Source organism: Benincasa hispida, chromosome 1, assembly GCF_027475165.1.
Source record: "Benincasa hispida cultivar pf3 chromosome 1, pf3_genome.v1.1, whole genome shotgun sequence".
NCBI classification, from domain to species: Eukaryota; Viridiplantae; Streptophyta; class Magnoliopsida; order Cucurbitales; family Cucurbitaceae; genus Benincasa; species Benincasa hispida.
The window spans coordinates 61,773,188-61,794,249 of NC_143478.1; the positions used below are offsets into that span (position 1 = coordinate 61,773,188).

The 21,062-nt window shown below is 37.5% G+C and overlaps 1 protein-coding gene across 1 annotated transcript in view; it reads left to right on the forward strand.

Annotated features, from left to right (window-relative positions):
* Positions 1 to 6,807: 6,807 nt before the first annotated feature.
* Positions 6,808 to 21,062, forward strand: part of LOC120083512 (uncharacterized) — a 28,618-nt gene continuing 14,363 nt past the window's right edge. The window contains exons 1-7 of the mRNA XM_039039290.2: positions 6,808 to 7,223; positions 7,335 to 7,496; positions 7,815 to 7,994; positions 8,224 to 8,281; positions 8,482 to 8,532; positions 17,086 to 17,168; positions 20,048 to 20,135. Coding sequence (XP_038895218.1) covers positions 6,964 to 7,223; positions 7,335 to 7,496; positions 7,815 to 7,994; positions 8,224 to 8,281; positions 8,482 to 8,532; positions 17,086 to 17,168; positions 20,048 to 20,135 — 882 coding nt within the window. The 5' untranslated portion in view covers positions 6,808 to 6,963. The remainder of the gene's footprint in view (positions 7,224 to 7,334; positions 7,497 to 7,814; positions 7,995 to 8,223; positions 8,282 to 8,481; positions 8,533 to 17,085; positions 17,169 to 20,047; positions 20,136 to 21,062) is intronic.

Genomic DNA, 21,062 nt, shown 5'->3' on the forward strand with positions numbered 1-21,062 from the left:
AAAATAATATTCTTTCCAACTTTAAGGACAACACGATTGTTGGGATGTTCAAGGATGTAGCCAAGGCATTTTGCATGTCAGAGTTCCAAGCACACTAGGACCAACTACGTACTTTTCGAAATGGTGCAGTATCAAAATATTTGAAGGATATTGGTCTTGAAAGGTGGGCGCGTGTTTACCAAACCGAACGAAGATATGATAACATGACGTCCAATAGTACAGAATGTTTCAATTCACTGACCAAAGAATATCAACAGTTGCCCATAATGTGCTTGTTGGAACATGTTTGAGGCTTTATCCAGTCATGGTTTTATGAACGGATAAATTATTGGGCATCTCGAACGATGTCACACTTGGACTACTGTGAAAACCGATTAGAAACTGAGTGTGAAGGCAAACGATATCAAGTTGAGCCGATTGATTGTTATAGGATCCATGTGCGAGACAATCGATTGGACGGTATTGTGAACCTCTATACGAAGGAATGCACGTGCAAGAAATTTGACTCACTCGGTATCCCATGTTTGCATGCAATTATGGCTGCACGAGAATGAAACATCCCCATCCATGATTTGTGCAGTTCATTCTATAGCGTTGACTCCCTCATGACTGCTTATGCAGAGCCTGTAAATCCACTCGGTCATATATCTGAATGAAAGAGACCTTCGGGAAACATGGAAAAGCATATTGCACCTTTTAAAAGAGTGGTACAGGTCGGGCGACGAAGAGTACAAAGGATACCATCAAGAGAAGAACAATGCAAACAAATAAAATGTGGTAAGTGTGGGAACTACGGGCATAATCGGCAAAACTGCAGTAAACTGCTGACGTCCGGACGACCTATTGATTCTAATCCAAATGATTCAAATGTCGGTCGATTGTAATTGTTTATGTGCCACTTGTCTTTGTAATTGTATATGTGCCACTTGTCTATGTAATTGTCTATGTGCCACTTGTCTATTCACGAATCCTCAAAACTGTAACATTCTATGTGCCACTTTAATCCTCAAAACTGTAATTTCTGTGTGCCACTTGTCTATTCACAAATCTCTTCAAATGTATCGCTTATCTCTCTCTCCCTTTTATAAGGTTAATTAAATTGTTGGCTATTCGTGAACCATTTTGGAAACGTCTCGCTCTCGTGAATCTCACTCTCGCTAATCTTGCTATCATTTGTAATCCCTTTTAAAATGTCTCGCTTATAAATTTGATTACTAAAGTTTGTGTATTCATGAATCTCTTCAGATGTCTCTCTTATCTCACTCTTCCTTTTATAAGTGTAATTAAATTGTTGGCTATTTGTGAACCATTATGGAAACGTCTCGCTCTCCCTTTTATAAGTGTAATTAATGATAGGCATCTTACTCAAAGAAGGAAGAGTAAAAGATTGGAAGGAGCGTCAGCGCTCGAGTCTATTATGGAGGTTAAGAACCGCAACTGAAATAACTTTAAATTTCATCATGTAGTCTCTGTCGTCGTGTGATTATCGTTTACATCTTCTGAGAGATCGTGTAACGGAGCCCTGCAATCGTGCAGTAGTTGGTAAGCGATCGTGTTGTAATCTGTAACTGATCATGTAATAAATTATAAGCGATCGTGTAGGAGTTTGTAAGCAATCGCAGAGTATCTTGTAAGCGATCGTCTAGTATTCCTTAGCGATCGTGTAGAACTTGTAAATGATCGTTTGACATTTGATAAACGATCGGGTAACAACTGTAAGTGATCATTTAGTCCTATTTGATGCTCATCGTTTAATAAAGAACTCAGTCTTCATTTAGTTGTTGTGCCGACTGGTTACGTTAATCAAAGTCTTATTAAGAATCAGTTTCCTAACAATTAAATTGTTTGCTATTGATGGATCTCCAATTATGTTGCAAGCGATCGCGGGGTATTTGTGGGCGATCGTCTAGTGTTACTAAGCGAACGTATAGAGATTGTAAACGATCGTATAGAATTCTAATCCCTTTTAAAATTTCTCGCTTATAAGTTTGATTACTAAGTTTGTCTATTCATGAATCCCTTCAGATGTCTCGCTTATCTCGCTTTCCCTTTTATAAGTGCAATTAAATTGTTGGCTATTCGTGAACCATTCTGGAAACGTCTCGCTCTCGCTAATCTCCTATCATTTGTAATCCCTTTTAAAATGTCTTACTTATAAGTTTGATTACTAAAGTTTGTCTATCATGAATCCCTTCAGATGTCTCGCTTATCTCGCTCTCCCTTTTGTAAGTGCAATTAAATTGTTGGCTATTCGTGAACCATTCTGGAAACGTCTCGCTCTCGCTAATCTCCTATCATTTGTAATCCCTTTTAAAATGTCTTACTTATAAGTTTGATTACTAAAGTTTGTCTATCATGAATCCCTTCAGATGTCTCGCTTATCTCGCTCTCCCTTTTGTAAGTGCAATTAAATTGTTGGCTATTCGTGAACCATTCTGGAAACGTCTCGCTCTCGCTAATCTCCTATCATTTGTAATCCCTTTTAAAATGTCTTACTTATAAGTTTGATTACTAAAGTTTGTCTATCATGAATCCCTTTAGATGTCTCGCTTATCTCGCTCTCCCTTTTATAAATGTAATTAAATTGTTGGCTATTCGTGAACCATTCTGGAAATATCTCGCTCTCATGAATCTCGCTATCACTTGTAATTCCTTTTAAAATGTCTCGCTTATAAGTTTGATTACTAAAGTTTGTCTATTCATGAATCCCTTCAAATGTCTCGCTTATCTCGCTCTCCCTTTTATAATTGTAATTAAATTGTTGGCTATTCGTGAACCATTCTGAAAACGTCTCACTCTTGTGCATCTCGCTCTCGCTAATCTCGCTATCACTTGTAATCCCTTTTAAAATGCCTCGCTTATAAGTTTGATTACTAAAGTTTGTCTATTCATGAATCCTTTCAGATGTCTCACTTATTTCGCTCTCCCTTTTATAAGTTTAATTTAACTTGTTAGCTATTCATGAATGAATCTTCTATGTTCATGGTAGTTCTACACTAACAATTTAAATAACATGTTAGTAAAATTACATCAATAATATACATAATATACATGTACGTCAATAATATAGAGTGTTCGTCCATAATTGACATGCCAACTGCATCGTATAGTCAGTCATTTTATCCTGAGTTATTACAGCTGGGGCACTACCAGTCACTAAATGTTTTAAGAATTTTACAACAAATATTCCACAATCTAACGACCCATGCTGTGTATTCGTAGAGGTAGGTCGGGATATTTTCCAAGATGTTTCAATGTCCGGCTTCCAACGTTTCAAGTCATAGTAGTGAAGAAGCGATGGTAGGGTGTAAGTCAACGGTTAAAGGAAAGACTCCAGCTTCTTCTTCGATGTCATAGACGATAGTGAATCAAATACGAACAATCGGCCTCTATTTAGATCGAATGCTATCAACATCCAATGTTGATCGATGTTTGTTGTCGTGTATACGAAGTCCACATATGACCACTTGACATCGAATTTACCCATGACATAATCCGGTAACGTCTCATCCCCATATGCTACAACAGTATCCAAGGTCAACTTGTTCTTAATATGTTTGTAGACCCCATCTCGAGAATTTAGGTGACTCTACATGGTGAAAAGAACATTAAAACACATAATAGTCAACCAACGTATTCCTATTCAAAAGTGTAGTAAATGGTTACCGTTATTCCAATTGGCAGGATGGTGAAGCGGGCCATACACATGTCTGGTCACCTATAGAATTTATCTTTCATGAACTCAAATAGGATATTTAGGGTTTGCATCCAGAACAAGATATACGTTAGGAGAGGGTTTATAATTGTATGTACTTGGTAAAAAGGACAAGGATCGTAAACTTACGTCACACTCAACCTATGAACTTGGTTCAGTCAACTCCTGGAAAAAGGTTTTGGATAATGGCCGAACTGCATTTTCTCGAACCTCGTTGTCCGTATTCTTATCGGAAATCCAATTCACCATTTCCTTGAATATAGCAGCTGGAACCTCATGCTTCAAGGAGTATTGGATCGTCGCTTTAAACTGTATCGTAGGTACCCCAGGGAGAGGATACTTAATATTTGGACGATCCAAAGGAAGTTGAACCTTAATTTCCTTCTCTTTTGTTATTTTCTTTTTTGGTTCAACGGGAGGTGTGTATTTATCAACGACCTTCCTCTTATGTGTTGTTTTTCTACTCTCGACCATAACCTACAGAAATATAACAAAATGGTGAACATGTTGAATAACAAATATGAAGAAAGAAATTTTTGAATCACATAATGATCATACCTGTGAATCAAGATGTAGGGTATTAGAGGAGGTCGTGATATCAAGCTGTACATATGAATTGAGAGATAGAGGTGGGATCAGTGACTTAGGTGGAGGTGGGGTAGATGACTTATGTGGATGTGGTTAGGTGATTTAGGTGGAGGTGAGGTAGGTGACCTACGTACAAGTGGGTAGGTGACCTACGTAGAATCGGGATGGGGGACATAGTGGCATCGTGGCCTGTCTGTGGAGTGGGAGACCTCGTTGCCTCAAACACCATGGAACCCTTCATAGACTGTAATAGAGACAAAATAGTTGACAATTGTGCTTTCATGTCTCTCGTGTCCATCTCTAGATTCGATACACGGGCATTCAAGCTCGATATTGAGCTGTCAATGTTTCGTAGGTACGCATATACACTAGGATCAATATTGCCTCCCTCCCTATGGCCCGAAACCTCCGGGACAGAACACTCCTCCTCAAGCTCAGGACCTACGTCACCCACCAACACATCATGAAACATATCCTTGCTAGGGGTGTAAGTAGGCTGGTGAATGTTTTGGTCCCCATCAGATTCGTCGTCCCTTACTCCACCTTCTAAATTACCCTGTTGTTCACCTTCCCCACCTTCTGAACTATTATTATCTGAACTACTGCCACTATTTGAACTACTAGAGCTCCCTGAACTCTCGGTATCGGAGTGTGCTTGTCTTACGACCCGTCTATCAATCGGGGTGTCCCGAAACTCCTTATCAGCATCGGACATGACAAGACCCTCTTTGACTTTTGTCTGCATTAAAGAACACAGTAAGATGGTTAGTGTATATTAACTACTGAATAAACATACTGTGGCTACGTAGATTACACTTACACTTTGAGACTAAAAAATGTCTCTCTCGAGTGCCTTGAATGACATTGAGTGGGAGCATGACCACCGTAATATACGAGGAATGGCTACCTTGCTCTTTCGAGTGGCAATGTTCCCTACTATCGACGATAGGATCTCGTACGTCCACACCTAAATCCAAACAACTCAAATTTATAACTATGTCAATGTTAAACCAAAGATAAAGTTAAGTTAAGGAACATCTACCTGGAATGCTTGGGGAAATCCACGGAGCGAGTACTTCACAACATAATTTTTAATATTTTGTTTCCCTTCAACCCCTTATTGTATAAACCAACCTTGTCGTTTAGTGCAGTCTTCAGGGTGTCGAGCCTCTGCCAAATAATTGTACCCCAATCAAGATTGTTGTAGTAGTCTATGTCTTCAACATCGTCAAATAGAGTACGATCGACAACATTCTTTTGCTTGTTTTTACCCATCATAATATACTAGGGTAATTTTCACAGCATCATCGTCATTTTCAAATACCAATTTTTTGTATTCTTCTTCAAGTAAATTCAAGTGGAATGTGTCTGAGGTCGACCGATTACCAAAGTACCTGGTAAAAAGTTCTTGTGTGGACTCCTCACTCCGTCCAACTCGCTTAAAAGACCACCACAAACTAGTGATCAATAAAAAGTCGTCCTTCGAAAATGTGACGACCTTTCCTCTGACAAAGAAACTAATTGAATCCATTCCTGACTTCTTCACTTCCCTCAATAACATGTGGTGGATTAGTGGGCTGTTGAATACAAGTTCAATGTCTACAAAGTGACCAAAAACTGTTTTCTTGAACATCTCTAACTGCCTTCCAGTAAGCTTATGCTTTACAATCTTGTTGGCATTGGCAACGTAGGCCAGACAAGTTACTTGCCCGGAAAACCTATCAACTTCACGAATTTTCAAAGATTTTGACATCTTAAATTACTCCAACATTGTATGAACATTTAATTTATCAGTTAACAGGTTCGTACTAAAAAATCACTAACAAAACATACTGTTAAAGTCTCGCTAATCTCGCTTTCGCTCGTCTCGCTCTAGCCCATCTCTCTTTCGCTTGATTCAATCTATCCCATCTCGCTCTAGCCCATCTTACTTTCGCTCTATCCCATCTCGCTTTTGCTTGAATCGCTCTATCCCATCTCGCTCTAGCCCATCTCGCTTTCGCCTGTCTCGCTCTAGCCCATCTTGCTCTCGCAAAACTTGTTCACTATCTTATCTGACTCTAACCATATCTTCTTCATCCTCAACCAATGTAGAACACATCGAAACTCAAAATAAAAAACAGACGTGACTGATAAACCCCGAAACCAATTATGAACGTGACGACCGATCAAACGAAACCAACCTAAACAGATGCAACACAACATGGAAGACAAAAATTAAATTCACTAACCCAGTAGAGAACTTCGATTATGGCAGTAGATGGACGATGGTTTTGTAGAGCGAGGTTGAACGACACTTGCACGATAATTTTGAGCGGAGTGGGACGACCGTTGAGTTTGAGCGTACTTGTATAGACTAGAGGGGTATTTTTGTAATCGCATCCTATGATGACATAAACAGATGGTCAATTGATATTCTTTTTTAAAAATGGATCATTTGATATTTTGGACCTAAAAATTGGGTCATCTATATAAATTTCTCTTTTTTAAAGAATCATAGCAACGATATTATAGGAAACGATCTTACTTCCGGTAATAGAGCATGCTCACATAAATTTCTTCTTCCCTCTCTCTTCATCCTTTTCGCGGCACTATCTTTTTCTTCTCTTCCCATCTCCCTCTCCGTTACTCATCAGTCCACTCTCACACTCTCGAAAACAATGTGGCGGCGGAGTTTCAGCAGCGCCGCCGCCGGATCTACGGCCATCTTGAAGAATCAGAAATGGGATGCATTAGTAATTGGCGGTGGCCACAATGGCCTCACTGCTGCCGCGTATCTAGCTCGTGGGGATCTCTCCGTCGCAGTACTTGAGCGACGCCATGTAATCGGTGGAGCCGCCGTGACCGAAGAGCTCATTCCCGGCTTTAAATTCTCCCGCTGCAGTTACCTACAGAGTCTCCTCCGCCCATCTGTCATCAAGTCGGTTTAACTGCTTTCATAATATAATCCGTTTGTTCGCTTTTCATTCCTCGTTCAAGTCACTGGGTTTACTTATAGATCATTTTTTATGTCACCTATAATGGAAGTCAGGGAATTAGAGCTAGCGAGGCACGGATTAAAGCTTTTAAAGAGGAACCCATCGTCGCTTACGCCTTGTCTGGATGGGCGATATCTTTTGTTAGGTCCTAATAAGGACCTTAATTATTCAGAAATTTCCAAGTTCTCCCAACGAGACGCTGACGCTTATCCCAGGTCCTTATCATTCCATTTTGCGTGTTTATATTTTTGATCTGCTAATGCCAAATCTGGTAGTTATATTGTTGGACTTATGTTTGAGTAAGAGTTACATCTTAGCAAAGAATGCATAGGCTTATTAACTTTGAATGGCTACTAAAATGCCTGACGAGATGACTGGACTGTGCGACAGTGTCTATTGACTGACTTAGTTAATTCTTCAATATGTTCAAAGTTGTTTATCGTATATAAATTCCTGATTTAAAAACTGACTCGTTGGACCATGTTTAATGGATTGAACATTTGTTTAATAGATTGAATTTGTGGTGCATACAGATATGAGGCTCAATTAGAAAGGTTCTGTAAATTCATGGATCTTTTTCTAGACTCACCCACGCCAGAAACCCTGCATGGTGTTTCATCTTTGAAATATCGGCTGGAGGAAAAGTTAAAGAATTCAGCTTTTTGGGCAAAATGTCTTCGGAGCTCTCTTTCTTTGGGCCAAAAGGATATGGTGTAAGAGCACTATCTCTATTCTTTATTTGCATGTCTTTATCCAATCCTGGTTTATTGTAAATGTTGAAACTTTTGTCAATTTCTTATTGAACTTTTACTTTAGAGAAGTGTTGCCATTTTAAAGTATGAGTTGATGGAAATATTTTTGTTTAAATTTCAATTCAAAAGCTGGCTTAGCATTGTTTTCAATACGATCCATTTTTAAGTATGATGTTATTGTTTTTTGCAGAGACTTCATGGACCTTTTGTTTTCTCCGGCTTCGAAGGTTTTAAACAATTGGTTTGAGGTTGTGATCTAATTTTAGTTTCCTTCCTATATAAAATTATATATATTTTAATAAATGTATCCTTGTCGTCCTTGATTTTACAAAATGACGTCTTATCATGTTGGTGTCATCTTGTATCCTGTATCCATGCTTCTTAGTATACTTGATAATTGAATTGCTTATATTTTTTCTCAACTCATTGTTCATCCCATATTATTTAGGGAGACGTTCTGAAAGCTACACTTGCAACAGATGCTGTCATTGGGTCTGTGGTAAGAATTCTTATATGTCAACAACCTATATATATATAACTGCACAAACACAAAGAGATATACTAGAATTTTAATTTCACATGAAAATTAGAATATGATTAAAATCTGTTAAACTTGTGAAATCTCACACTATATTGTCTCGACAATTGTTCTTCCAACTCCTTGAATGCCGTTTTTTTCTTCTTGGTTTTTCCATAGCTTCCTTTGACTAGAACTATGCTCCTAAATAGCTTTTACTTGCTAACTTCAAACTCTTCACTCTCTCTCTCTGAAGTCAAAAGACTCAAAACTAGTGCAGGATAATTTTTAGATTATTCTTGAATCGGATTTTATTTGAATACTCTTATTACAACCTAGGGAACCCTATTTAAAAGGCTACAAAACAACCTTTAAGGGGGCATTTGGAGCAAGAAGTGGAGTTGGGAACTCATGGAGTTATGAAATCTAGGGAGTTGTGAACTCTTAGGACCACAATGTAGGGAGTTAATAAGGTATAAAATTAATGTCTTTTAGTAGTGGGACCCACAAACTCCATGGCCCCAACAAGGAGGGGAGTTCACAACTCCACTTCTCTCAACCCCTACTCCCCCAACTGCTTGGTCCAAATACCCCTAAGTCCTTGGCCCAGTAACCAAGGCAACTGTAAAACTAAGAGTACTAAAGATTACAACCTCACTTAAGAATTTCAAAAGACTGCAACCTCACTTAAAAGAACAAACAGCAACTAGCCGATTAACTTGGCCATTAACTGCAGTGAAAAGCTAAAGACTAAAATCCAGCAATAAAAGAAGATTACAACTGCGGTAAACCCATAGTAAAAGAGAAAATGAACTGAAAAATAGTACACTAAAGAGTACACTACATCAATCCTAGCCTACCTTTAAAACAGTTGGTTGCCCAAAAAACTCAAATCTTAGTTCGGTAGCTACCATAATTGGGATTCATTCTCTTTAAATCTGTATTTTTCCATTGACTCTAATGATCATTATGGCAGCCCACGGTGGTTAATCTCAAACTCTTCTTATAGCTGTCTCCTAAAGGAATCTTAGGTGATACTCAAAGTCTCTATTTCCTCATTTCTCATCACTCGCCGTCATTTGAACACCCTTAAAGATAATTGCTTGACCATCCAACTTCATACGCAGAAATTCCTACCTCAAGAGACTCCCAATTGGTAAACAATACTTGTCGATAGTTGCTTAGACCATGGCCCAATCAAAACAAAAAGAAAGGAAAAGACATGGCTTTTTGCAAAGTTTGGATATAGGTGAACTTTTTTTTGGGGACTAGACTATCATTGTACAAAGGTGCTTCATGATGATTGGTATTGGTGTTGAGTACTCCTTGCCCTTCCATCTTTCGCGAGTTTCTCATTCTCACATAGTTAGAAACTTGAGCAAAATATACTGTTGAAGTTTGAGAAAGAACACTTCTAGTCCATGAAGTTTGAAGATTGGTTCTAAATGGTCTATGAACTTATTCGATCGTGGTAGATAACATGTTGAATAGACTATGCTGATGTGGCAATTTTAAATTAAGTGGCAATGTTTGTTATTTCTCTCTTCTTCCTCTCCTTCTCTCTTTTTCTTTAGCAAATCTTACCCCTACCACTCGCTGTTGCGATTTGATGCCAAGGATCATGAATTAAATTCTCAGTCACACTCATTGGGATATGAAAGATTCTCTTTGGTGACCCCTTTGGGATTTGAAACATTCTGTTAGCTTTCTTGCTACCAAATGTCTTGGAGTGTAATAGCTGTATTAGAGTACTTGATATTCTTTAATTAGCCTAACTAAGATCATTCCAAAATGAAAGAAGCTATTTTATTAAACTACCTTGGGTTGGATTGGTGGTCAATAAGGGTTGTTGTCGGGTTGGACGGGCGGTCAATAAGGGCTGTTGTTAGACACTAAAGTCACAGGGATGTTTGGCTCACCAACATGAGTTGGGGTGAGTTGGTAAAAATTACCAACTCAATGTTTGACCCACCAACTTTAAATGTTGGTAGAGCTGAGTTGGTTAGTTTAACTAACTCACCCCATCTCACTCCAACTCTCTCTCCCTTCAATGTTTTCAATGACTCCACTAGTCGGCAACTACCGCTGCCACACTTTGGCGACCAACTCCGATGATCACATTTGCACAGCCAACTATGATGATTAACTCCGGGCTCCAACAACCATCTCCGACAGCAACTCCGGTGAAGACCACCTCTAATGATTAACTCCGGTGACAACTACCTTAGACAACCAACACCGACATTCACCTCAGGTGATCAACTCCGACGAAGACTTCCTCTAATGATCAACATTGGCGATGACCATCTCTGGTGCCCAACTCCAACAATCACCTCAGGTGACCAACTCCAACTACCAACTTCGTTGTTCATCTCCAACGACCAACTCGATTGATCCTATGCTAAAAGAAAAAACAAAAGCAAAAATACTCGGCTGGCAAAAGTGTTTTTAAACCAAATTTGAAATTATTAGTTTTAAGTTTATAGTGTTCAGTAGTTGTCTTTTATATTAATTTGACATTAAGGGATTGCCTGAGAATGATTAGATCATCCTTATAGACCTACTTGTCACAAACATCCTGAAGCCCATAAACACACCACAATTTAGGAAGTTGTATCACACACACACACACACACATATAGACTATTGATGACAACCCTATTATTTATGCATGTTCAACTCATACGTTTCACAACCGTTAAAGTATGTTATTTGGTTGATGATTATGTAAATAATAGTATTTTGTCTATCTTAAGTGCAATATTTACCTGTAGAAAAATTGTAAAAAATATTTTTATTTATTGAGTTCACATCTCATGATTGTTAAGAATTTGGGGAAGTATGTATATAGTTGAATGGTGGAACAAAAAGTTCAGAAAGAAAAACCATAAAAAATGCATACCATTTTAGGTTACAAAAAATTGCACCACGTATCCATAACTTAACCCAACTCAACTTTGCACCCCAAATACAGATTTCCTAAACCAATTCAACTCCACTGGATCCTAAACACGAACAATTATTACCAATTCAACTCAACTCTACACCTTAGACATAGACATTACCAACCCAAACTATTATTACCCCCAAACAATTATTACTAACTCAATTCAACGCAACTCCGCGTGCCAAATGCACCTAAGGATCATGAATTATATCCTTAGCAGCCATTTAATTGGGATATTGACGACTCTATTTGCTTTCTTGCTACCAAATATTGTGGAGTTTGATAGTTCTATTAGTTTAGTTGAGATTCCCTAGTTGGCCATGAAGATTATCCCAAAATAAAGAAGTTATTACATCAATGGTAGTTGGCCTAGGGGTCAATAAAGGTTAATGTAAATAATAAAAGAGTTTAGAGGGTATAGGTTTATGTTATGATGGCCACCTACTTAGATTATAATAACCTACAAGTTCTCTTGACAATCAAATGTAGTAGGGTTAGGCAGTTGTGGGAATAGTTGAGGTGTCAATCAATTAAATTGTTTCTTTTCAAAAAAAAGGAAAAAAAAAAACGTTGAGGTGTATGCAAGTTAGACTATTCACTCACATCTATTGAAGAAGGGGAAAAAAGAATAAAGTTATTACTTTGAGGTACTCTGCCAAATTTAATATTGACGACATAGAATTAGTCATTCGATAAGTTGGCAGTCTATAGAGCTAAAGATTTTTAACGTTTGTACATTTTTTAGGGTAAAATACACTTTTGGTTCTTGAGGTTTGAGTCTGGTGTTTATTTGGTCTTTGAAGTTTTAAAATGAACACTTTTAGTCCTTGAGGTTTAAAGAAATGTACTAAATAGTCCCTAGGCTGATTTGACTCTTAGTTAGCCACAAAAATATTAAGTGATAGTTATTAACTTGTAGACTTGGCATATTATATTAATTTTTTAATGATTGGACATGTGACTTGGCAATTTTATTTTTTCTCACACATTCTCTCTTCTTCTCTCCCACTCTTCTCTTCCTTCCTCACCGCCACTCACCCACTGATCTTCATAACTGAACGGAAACCAAGGAAAACATCGCTCCACTACAAATCTAGAACATGCAAGTTTCATATCCCTCCAATTATCAGATGTGTTGAATATTAAAAATGGTCAAATATATCCCTTTTTGATGATCTAGCTACCGATTTTAGGAATTATAATTCTTTATTTATTTATTTTATCTTTTTTCTCCATATGGTTTGTATTTTTACAATAAGAATTTGAAGTTTCCTATGAAGCACGGACACCTCATATATGGGCTAAGTGTTAGTATCAGGCACGTGTTGGACACGACGTCTAGACACGCTCTGGACATGTGTCTAACATGTGAAAATTTGTCCCTTATTATTATTATTTTATATATATATATATATATTTTTTTAATTTTGGATATGTGATGGACACGCATGGGCACGTCAACGAACACGCACATACACCCCAAAAACCTATGAAATCAACAGCAACGTTGGAGAGGGGTGGTTGCTGGTCGGTGTCGACAACATTGATCCGACTGAGTGGCGGCGAAGGGAGGGAGATTGGCGTCAAGAACTTTGACAGCGACAGTGAAGGGAGAGAAGAATTGAGGAGGAAGGGGGAGAGCAGAATCGGGGAAGAAGGGCTGTGCGACAGAGTCATCAATATCCTTTCCTCCCAAAAGTAAACACCAGTTTTAGAAACTTCCTAAAAAGCACGGACACGGACACATGATTCGAAAACAACACGACACCGACACAGTGACACGACGACTGCCAATTTTTGAAAACGAATTTGATTTGAAAGAGTAAGTTTATACTATTTAGAGGAAAGGAATTTGATTCAAAAGAGTAAGTTGAATTGGTTGAAGTTGGGAGATGATAGTACTAATTTTTTCCACAAATTTCTTTCAGCCAAAAGAAGAAAAATTATGATTGTGGAATTACTTTCTAATGGAGATGTGGTGCTTCATTCATTTTGAGAAATTGAATCTGAAATTTTGGGATACTTTGCTGCTTTGTACACTAAAATTCCAGACTCTAGATCCATCCCAATAGGAATCCCTTGGCAGCAGGTTTCAATTGCTCAGAATTTGTCCTTCATAGCCCATTCAGTAGTGATGGAATTTTGCATGCAGTCGAGTCACTTGGGAAGAACAAAGCACCCAGCCCGAATGGTTTCACAGTCGAGTTCTATATTGAATACTAGCCGGACTTCAAGAATATTTTTCAGAAAATGTTTGACAAGTTTCATACAAATGGGAAGCTAAACGTTTGTATAAAGGAGAACTTTATTCGTCTAATTCCAAAGAGGGATGACTCGATTTATGTTAAAACTTTCGACCAATAAGTCTTACAACATCCATGTATAATATTCTCTCTAAGGTCCTAGCCGAAAGGATAAGGAGAGGAATGGCTTTTATTGGGGGAAGACAAATTTTGAATTCGGTCCTAATTGCTAATGAAGCCGTGGAGGATTGTAGGGCTAAAAAGAAGAAATGGTGGATTCTAAAATTAGATATCAAGAAGGCTTTTGATCGAGTTGATTGGAGCTATTTAGAGAAAATTCTTACACTTATGGGATTTCATCCTAAATGGGTTGAATGGATCAATGGATGTATTCGAAATCCAAAATATTCGGTGTACATTAATGGTAGGCCAAGAAGGCGTATTAAAGCCACCTAAGGAATTTGCCAAGGGATCCATTATCTCCTTTTCTTTTCCTCATTATTAGTGAGCTGCTTGGAGCATTGATAAACCGAATTCATGCCAATGATTTGTTCGAAAGATTTTTGGTAGGAAAGAACAAGGTACATTTGTCCATTCTGCAATTTGCGGATGATACACTTCTTTTTTGCAAATATGATGTGGCGGTGCTAGACACCTTAATTCAAACTATTGGCTTTTATGAATGGTGTTCGAGTCAGAAAATTAATTGGAAAAAGTCAGCACTATTTGGAGTGAATATTGATGAAGACATAGTGAAATTTACAGCGGATAGGTTGAAGTGCAAAGCTGGCAAACTACCCTTTATATATTTGGGTTTACCTCTTGAGGCTACACAAAAAAGCACTCATTCTAGCAACCAATTATTGACAAGGTAAAGTTGAAATTAGATGGATGGAAAAGGTACAATTCGTCTCGAGGTGGTAGATTAACACTTTGTAATTCTGTCGGCGCAAATATTCCTACCTATTATATTTCAATTTTCCAAATGCCTAAGTCGGTTGCGGCAGAAATTGAGAGGATCATGTGCAGATTTTTGTGGGAAGGGCAAAGAGGCAGTAGATCAAATCATTTGGTGAAGTGGAAAATTGCTTCAAAGGCTATTTATGGTGGTGGACTAGGGGTTGGCAACCTAAAAAACAGAAACGCAGCACTGTTATTTAAATGGAATTGGAGATTCATCAATGAGCAAGATTCGCTTTGGTGTAGGGTGGTTAAAAGTATACATGGTTCAGATTCTCCACAATTGGCACACGTCAGGCAAGCATGGGTTGAGTTTGAGAAGTCCATGGATTAGTATATTAGAGCTTTGGGACAAGTTTGGTTCCTTAGCACACTTTGAACTTGGTGCTAGTCGAAATATATATTTCTGGTCTGATGCTTGGTGCACGGACTTCACATCTCAGGAGAGGTTCCCAAGTCTATTTCGAGTGGCCAAGTCTCCAAAAGGTAGTATTAATGATCATTGGGATTCTATCACAGATTCATGGAATCTAATATTCCGAAGACAGCTCAAAGATGAAGAGATTGTTGAATTCCAGCAGCTTTTATCTGTAGACTTATAAAGGCATTTAGAAATCTATTATTCCGGAGACTTATAAAGGCATTTAGAAATCCAAGAGTCCCAAAAGAATTAATGTGATGATTTGGACTGTATTGTTTGGAAATTTAAACTGCTCGGCCACTCTACAACATAAGCTTCAAGATCATTGTTTATCTCCATCCATGTGCCCTCTGTGTCTAGCAAATGAAGAAAACTTGCAGCATATTTTGTTTGAATGTTCATATACAACCAAATGCTGGTGGAAATCTTTTTCCTCTTTCAATTTATCTTGGGTTTTCGGGAAGTCTACTAAGGAAAACATGTATCAAATTTTAGTTGGCCCTCTTATTTCTTCTAAAGCTCAAAATTTTTGGTCTAATGCGGCTAAAGCCCTAATTTTAGAAATTTGGTTTGAATGTAATCAGAGAGTATTTCATGATAAGATTTTGGATTGGACGGATCGTCTTGGATCTACTCGTTTACTAGCTTCTTCTTGGAGTTCCCATTCGAAGTTTTTTTTTTCAGATTACTCTATTTGTCTTATTGGAACGCTTTTGTCACTTCTATGTAATCATGTCCTTTTTATTTTTATCATATCCTTTTTTAGTTTTTTCTAGTGGAATTCCTTTGTATAAGGATATGATGAGGGTGCCAAGATTGTGTCAACCTAGTTGAGATAGCCTGGTGCACCTGTTGATCCTAGATCTCTTTGGTTCGTTGTATTTATATTCTTCTGTTTCTTGTACTTCGAGCATTACTTTTCATTATATCAATGAAAAGTTTTGTTTCCATTTAAAGAAGAAGAAACTATATAATTCCTGCAGTTGGAAATTCAACTTCTTGGTCTGAAATTGCAATTTTTAATGAATTAGTTATTTAATCACGGTCTTAAAAACCATTAAAAAAATGGTAGAATGAAGATTAAAGGTGACAAATTTTTAAAATTGAATTTGAATATGAGAAATTTGGATGGGGTATTTGGGTTCATGGAAGTTTGAGGTGAGATTTAGCTAATTAGAAAACATATGGAAAGAGAAATGGATGGCCAGGGAGTCCTTTCCCTCTGGATCGAAAGAGATGAAGTCTCCCTTTGCTCTAGATCTGAAACGAAGGGAGCTTTTTCCTTGGTTTCAATTTAACCTACGGCTATCAGCGATAGAGGAATGATGAATGCCAGTGAACGACAACAAGGAGAGAGAGTGGAGATGGATGTTTAGCATTGGTGTTGACAGTGAAGTTCATTGGAGGAAGAGAGAAAAAGTGTGGAAATTGCCAAGTCACATGTCCAATCATTAGAAAATTTAATATAATATGCCAAGTCAGCAAGTTAGTAACTGCCACGTAATATTTATGTTAGTCAACTAACCGCCAAATCAGTCTAGGGACCATTAGAATATTTCTTTAAATCTTGGGGACTAAAAGTGTGTTCATTTTAAAACTTTAGGGACCAAATAGATACCAACTTCAAACCTCAGTGATTAAAAGTGTATTTTGTCCCTTTTTTTAACATAGTATACCACTATTCAATCATAATAGTTGTTGTGCTATAGTCCTATAGAGCTCAAGATTTTTAACACTAGTACATTTATTTTTCTGCAATCTATTCCATTTTCACATGTTTCAAATTTTTTTTGTCAAGAGGCATAATATGAAGAATCAAATTACTTTTGGATGTTTTTGTTAGGTCATTGTTATTATCATTACTTTGTGATTCTATAATGGACCACAAGCGTGTGCTTAATATTGTCAATTATACATAATCAGAAACTAACAGTAATAACTATCTTACCTACTTGACTTCGTAGGCAAGTGTGCACACACCAGGTAGTGGATATGTGCTACTTCATCACGTGATGGGTGAAACAGATGGTGATCGTGGCATCTGGTCGTACGTATTCCAGTTGTTGGTTTGACATGTCAATTGCAAAGCATTGGTCAAAAACTGTAAATTACCTGTCGATCCTTTCTCAATTTTTGGGAAATTTAAAAGGATTGATTTTTCAAGGGCCCACTGATTTGTATCTTGTTCAAAAAAATGAAGTGCCCGCTTGATTTGTTTTACTAGCTAGTGCCATGTCAAGGCCTCAACATCGATCATCATATTTCCATTCTATTTTTACATATATAGTTTTCATTATCTTTTTTTGGGATAAAAAATCGAGCTTTCAATGAGAAAAATAAAAAAATGTACAATGACATACAAAAACAAATTCACTTAAGAGGTCCCAACATTAACTACAAGAATGAACTCCAATCCAAACGAATGAGACCACGTTGGTAATTACAAAAAGTCTAAAGAATGGATGTCCATGAAGATGCATTAAACCTAGCAACCTCCCAATCCTCCTCTCAAGGTCTTTCAGTCCTAAAAACTCTATTGTACCCTTCATCATTTATTGATCCATTATTAAACTGCTCAAGACATCCACCACCAAAAGGAAGAGAAAAGGAGAGAGAGGATCCCCTCAAGGCCTTTTGTAGCTAAAATCTTACCTCTAGGCCACTCATTGACGAAAATGAACAAGTTCACTGACCTAACACATTCCTCATCCAACGTCTTGACTTAACCCCAAAATGTTTCTTCCCAACACTTTGTCCAAAATGTTCTAGTCCACAAGGTCATAGGCTTTTTCAAAGTCGATCTTGAAGACAATCCCCTTCTCTTCCTTTTCCTTATAGTCTTCAAAAGCTTCATTAGCAACGAGCACTTATCTAAAATTTGCCTGCCTGCTATAAAGGCTCCCGGAGTTTTAGAAATAGTAGTAGGAAGAACTCACTTTAATCTACATGCCTGGGTTTTCACAGTCATCTTATACAAGGTTCAAGGTTATAATGACTAATGAGGCTGATGAACCTAAAGTCTTTAACCTTAATTACCTTATCTTTCTTAGGGGTGAGATGCACATAAGTGTCTCATTCATTCTAGTGTTAAAAATACCCCAATCATAAAGATTTCTCAACACTTGTTCCTCTTCTTCTTCTTCTTCTTTTTTTTTTTTTTTTTTTTTTTTTTGTCTTCCCTTGGCTTTTAACCGCCCCTTTTCCCACTGTTGGATTGGATCAAGCCTCCTCTATAGGAACAATGTGCAAACATACACTATGCAGAAGTGCCACCCATCAAAACCATTTTCTCCTCAATCTTTCTTGCAAGAAGCCCTCAAAGGGATTGAAAATAGGGTATACATTACCCAACAAGCCTCCAGTGGCTCTTGGAGAGTCCCCTCCCTGAAAGGAGTATTCTCTACCCACTGCCCCTTGAAAGGTCCCCAGCTGAGGTACCTGACAGTCTTCCATTCACTGGAATGCTACCAAAATGAGACAAAGAAGATAATGGTAAAGAAGGACAATTTCTAGGGAAAATAAACTTGGGATTAAAAAAATCACAACAGAAGAGGACGAGAGAGAAGGAACTGGATAAGGAAAAGGAACTTCTCCCTTAGATTGTCTTGAATTGGAAGATAAATCATAAAAGGTCCAAAGAAGGATGTACTCAACAAAATTTCACCTGAATTGACCTTGTTCATGTCCTACAGTTTTTGCACACGTTCTGGAGTAGTCCCTTTCCCCATCTATGAATTTGTGGTGTTTAGAAATATTGGACGACTCCACCTTACTTCACCCTCTTGCTTCTTCAAAAAAGGAGGCTAAATCACCTTCACCTGTTACTACTTTGGCTGGAGAGGACAAGAATGAATCGTCCTTTAAGTAGCTTGCCACCAAAAAAAATTAAAGTAGAAAAACATGTTCAATGACCCTTTCTTCCAGATTTGGAGACACCTCCTGAACCTTCCTATGAAAATCATCATCAATTAACCTTTCATCCTCCCTTCCTAAATCTATGTCCCTAAACAACGAAACCAATGTCGGCCCACTCTGCCTCTTCAGAACAACCAAAGCAGACTTCTCCTCGATATTAGAAGGATCAACTCCCAAAGCATCCAGCAGCCCACTCAAACCACTTTGTCGAACCTTGATCAGCACACAAGCTTCTTTAACCAACAACCCACTTCTCTGATTAAATTTCTTGGTATATCTATGTCCTGGAAAAAAGAAAAAATAGCCCTAAGAACATTTTTGGCCTTAGTTGGTTTTGGCCCAAGCGAAGAACAAACCCCTACTTTAATTGATTTTTGGAACTCCTTTTAGGGATAAAGGTTACACCCTATGAATCAATGCTATCAAGGCTCTTCTTTGGAAATTGTGGCTGGAGAGGAACCAAAGGGTGTACAGAGAGAAGCTGACTAGCAGGGCTGATTTATGGGATTTCATCAAGCTTTTACCGCCTATTATGTTCTCTTTCCTCTTCTTTTTGTAATTATGATCTTGTACCTATTATGGCTAATTGAGTCTTTTTTGTACCCCTATGGGCTTGGGGTCACCTTTTTTGTATGATCTTTCTATTTTTTTAGTACAGGATTAGTTTCTTATAAAACAAGAACAAAAATATCTAAGGAGAGAAAATAAATACATCCCAATTCAAACAAATAAATGCTAGTACAGTAATAAGGCAAACACTATTGAGCCCTGAATTTAGCTAGATTGAAGCACTTTACAGTTGATAGTGTAGAACAGGAAGCTCTGTCTTCTCTTTTATGCTTGAGACATGCTTTTATTTCCCCATTATTGGGGTCCCATATGGATGTAATATTTTTCGTTAAACCAGAGATGTTTCTTGTTTTATTTTTCTCAATTATTCAGAATATATATATGATTTTATGAAAATATTGCTCACTGAGGCTGTAGTTAAACTAAAAGTTTCTCTCCTAGGTATGTTGAAGGTGGCATGGGCTCTGTATCAATGGCCATCGCTAATGCAGCAAGGGAAGCAGGCGCTCATATTATGACAAACACTGAGGTATGATTTGCTTCTTCGTTTCTATTTCGAGATTAGAAAAAAAAATTAGCATTGAATATATAGTATTAAAAAGTATACAAAAGGAACCTGAGATAGATTAACTAATTAAGGCATTGGTAAACTCCCTAAAGGTTGTAGGTTCAGTTCTCAAATCTCTATAACCAATAAAAACAAGTATACAAAAAGGGAACAAGATTATTACCTAAATTTATTGTTTTTTTTAAACACAACTAAACTTTTCATTAGTTATTGACACATAACATATTTCAAAGATTCCCAAAAGAAGATTACTGGAGAACTTACCAATAACAGTTTACAACAATAGCATTTCTAGAAAAATTACAAAAAGCTATTGAATTGGCAAGTGAAGAAGCTATTTGAAATTCAATTGAATCCAACAAACCCATGAAATTGACGTTTAAGTTTAATCATGGTCTCGTTTGGTGTTTTTCTTCTCTCCATAGGCATGGTTTTCCTTGTTATTGTCGTGGTCTCAAAGATTTTGTTCAGTTTCATTTTGAAGTTCATTGGTTGAAGCCTTTTTTGTTAGTCTGTGGGGCCTTTTATTTTGGTGGTTTGAAGTTTAACACGCTTGGGCATTTTTTAACTTCCAAGTCCATTGTTCTTCAAATTCTCTTGGCTCATGTTATCAGTCCCTATTGCTCAGAGTTCAACGTTCTTGGCCTTTATTTTTGGTGTTCTGTTAGGCTTATTATTTTTGGTTTTTCTTGAGGAGGTTTTATCTTTTATTTGAATTGTTCTCTCCCTTGGTGGAGGAGCTTTGTTTCTTTGAGCATTAGTCTCTTTTCATTATTTTAATGATTTTTTCTCATAGATTTTTTTCATAGTTTCCATTTCTCATTTTTTCCCATCTCTTCTCAATACTGACTTAATTTTACATCTATCCTCTCATCCATTCCAGCTTGA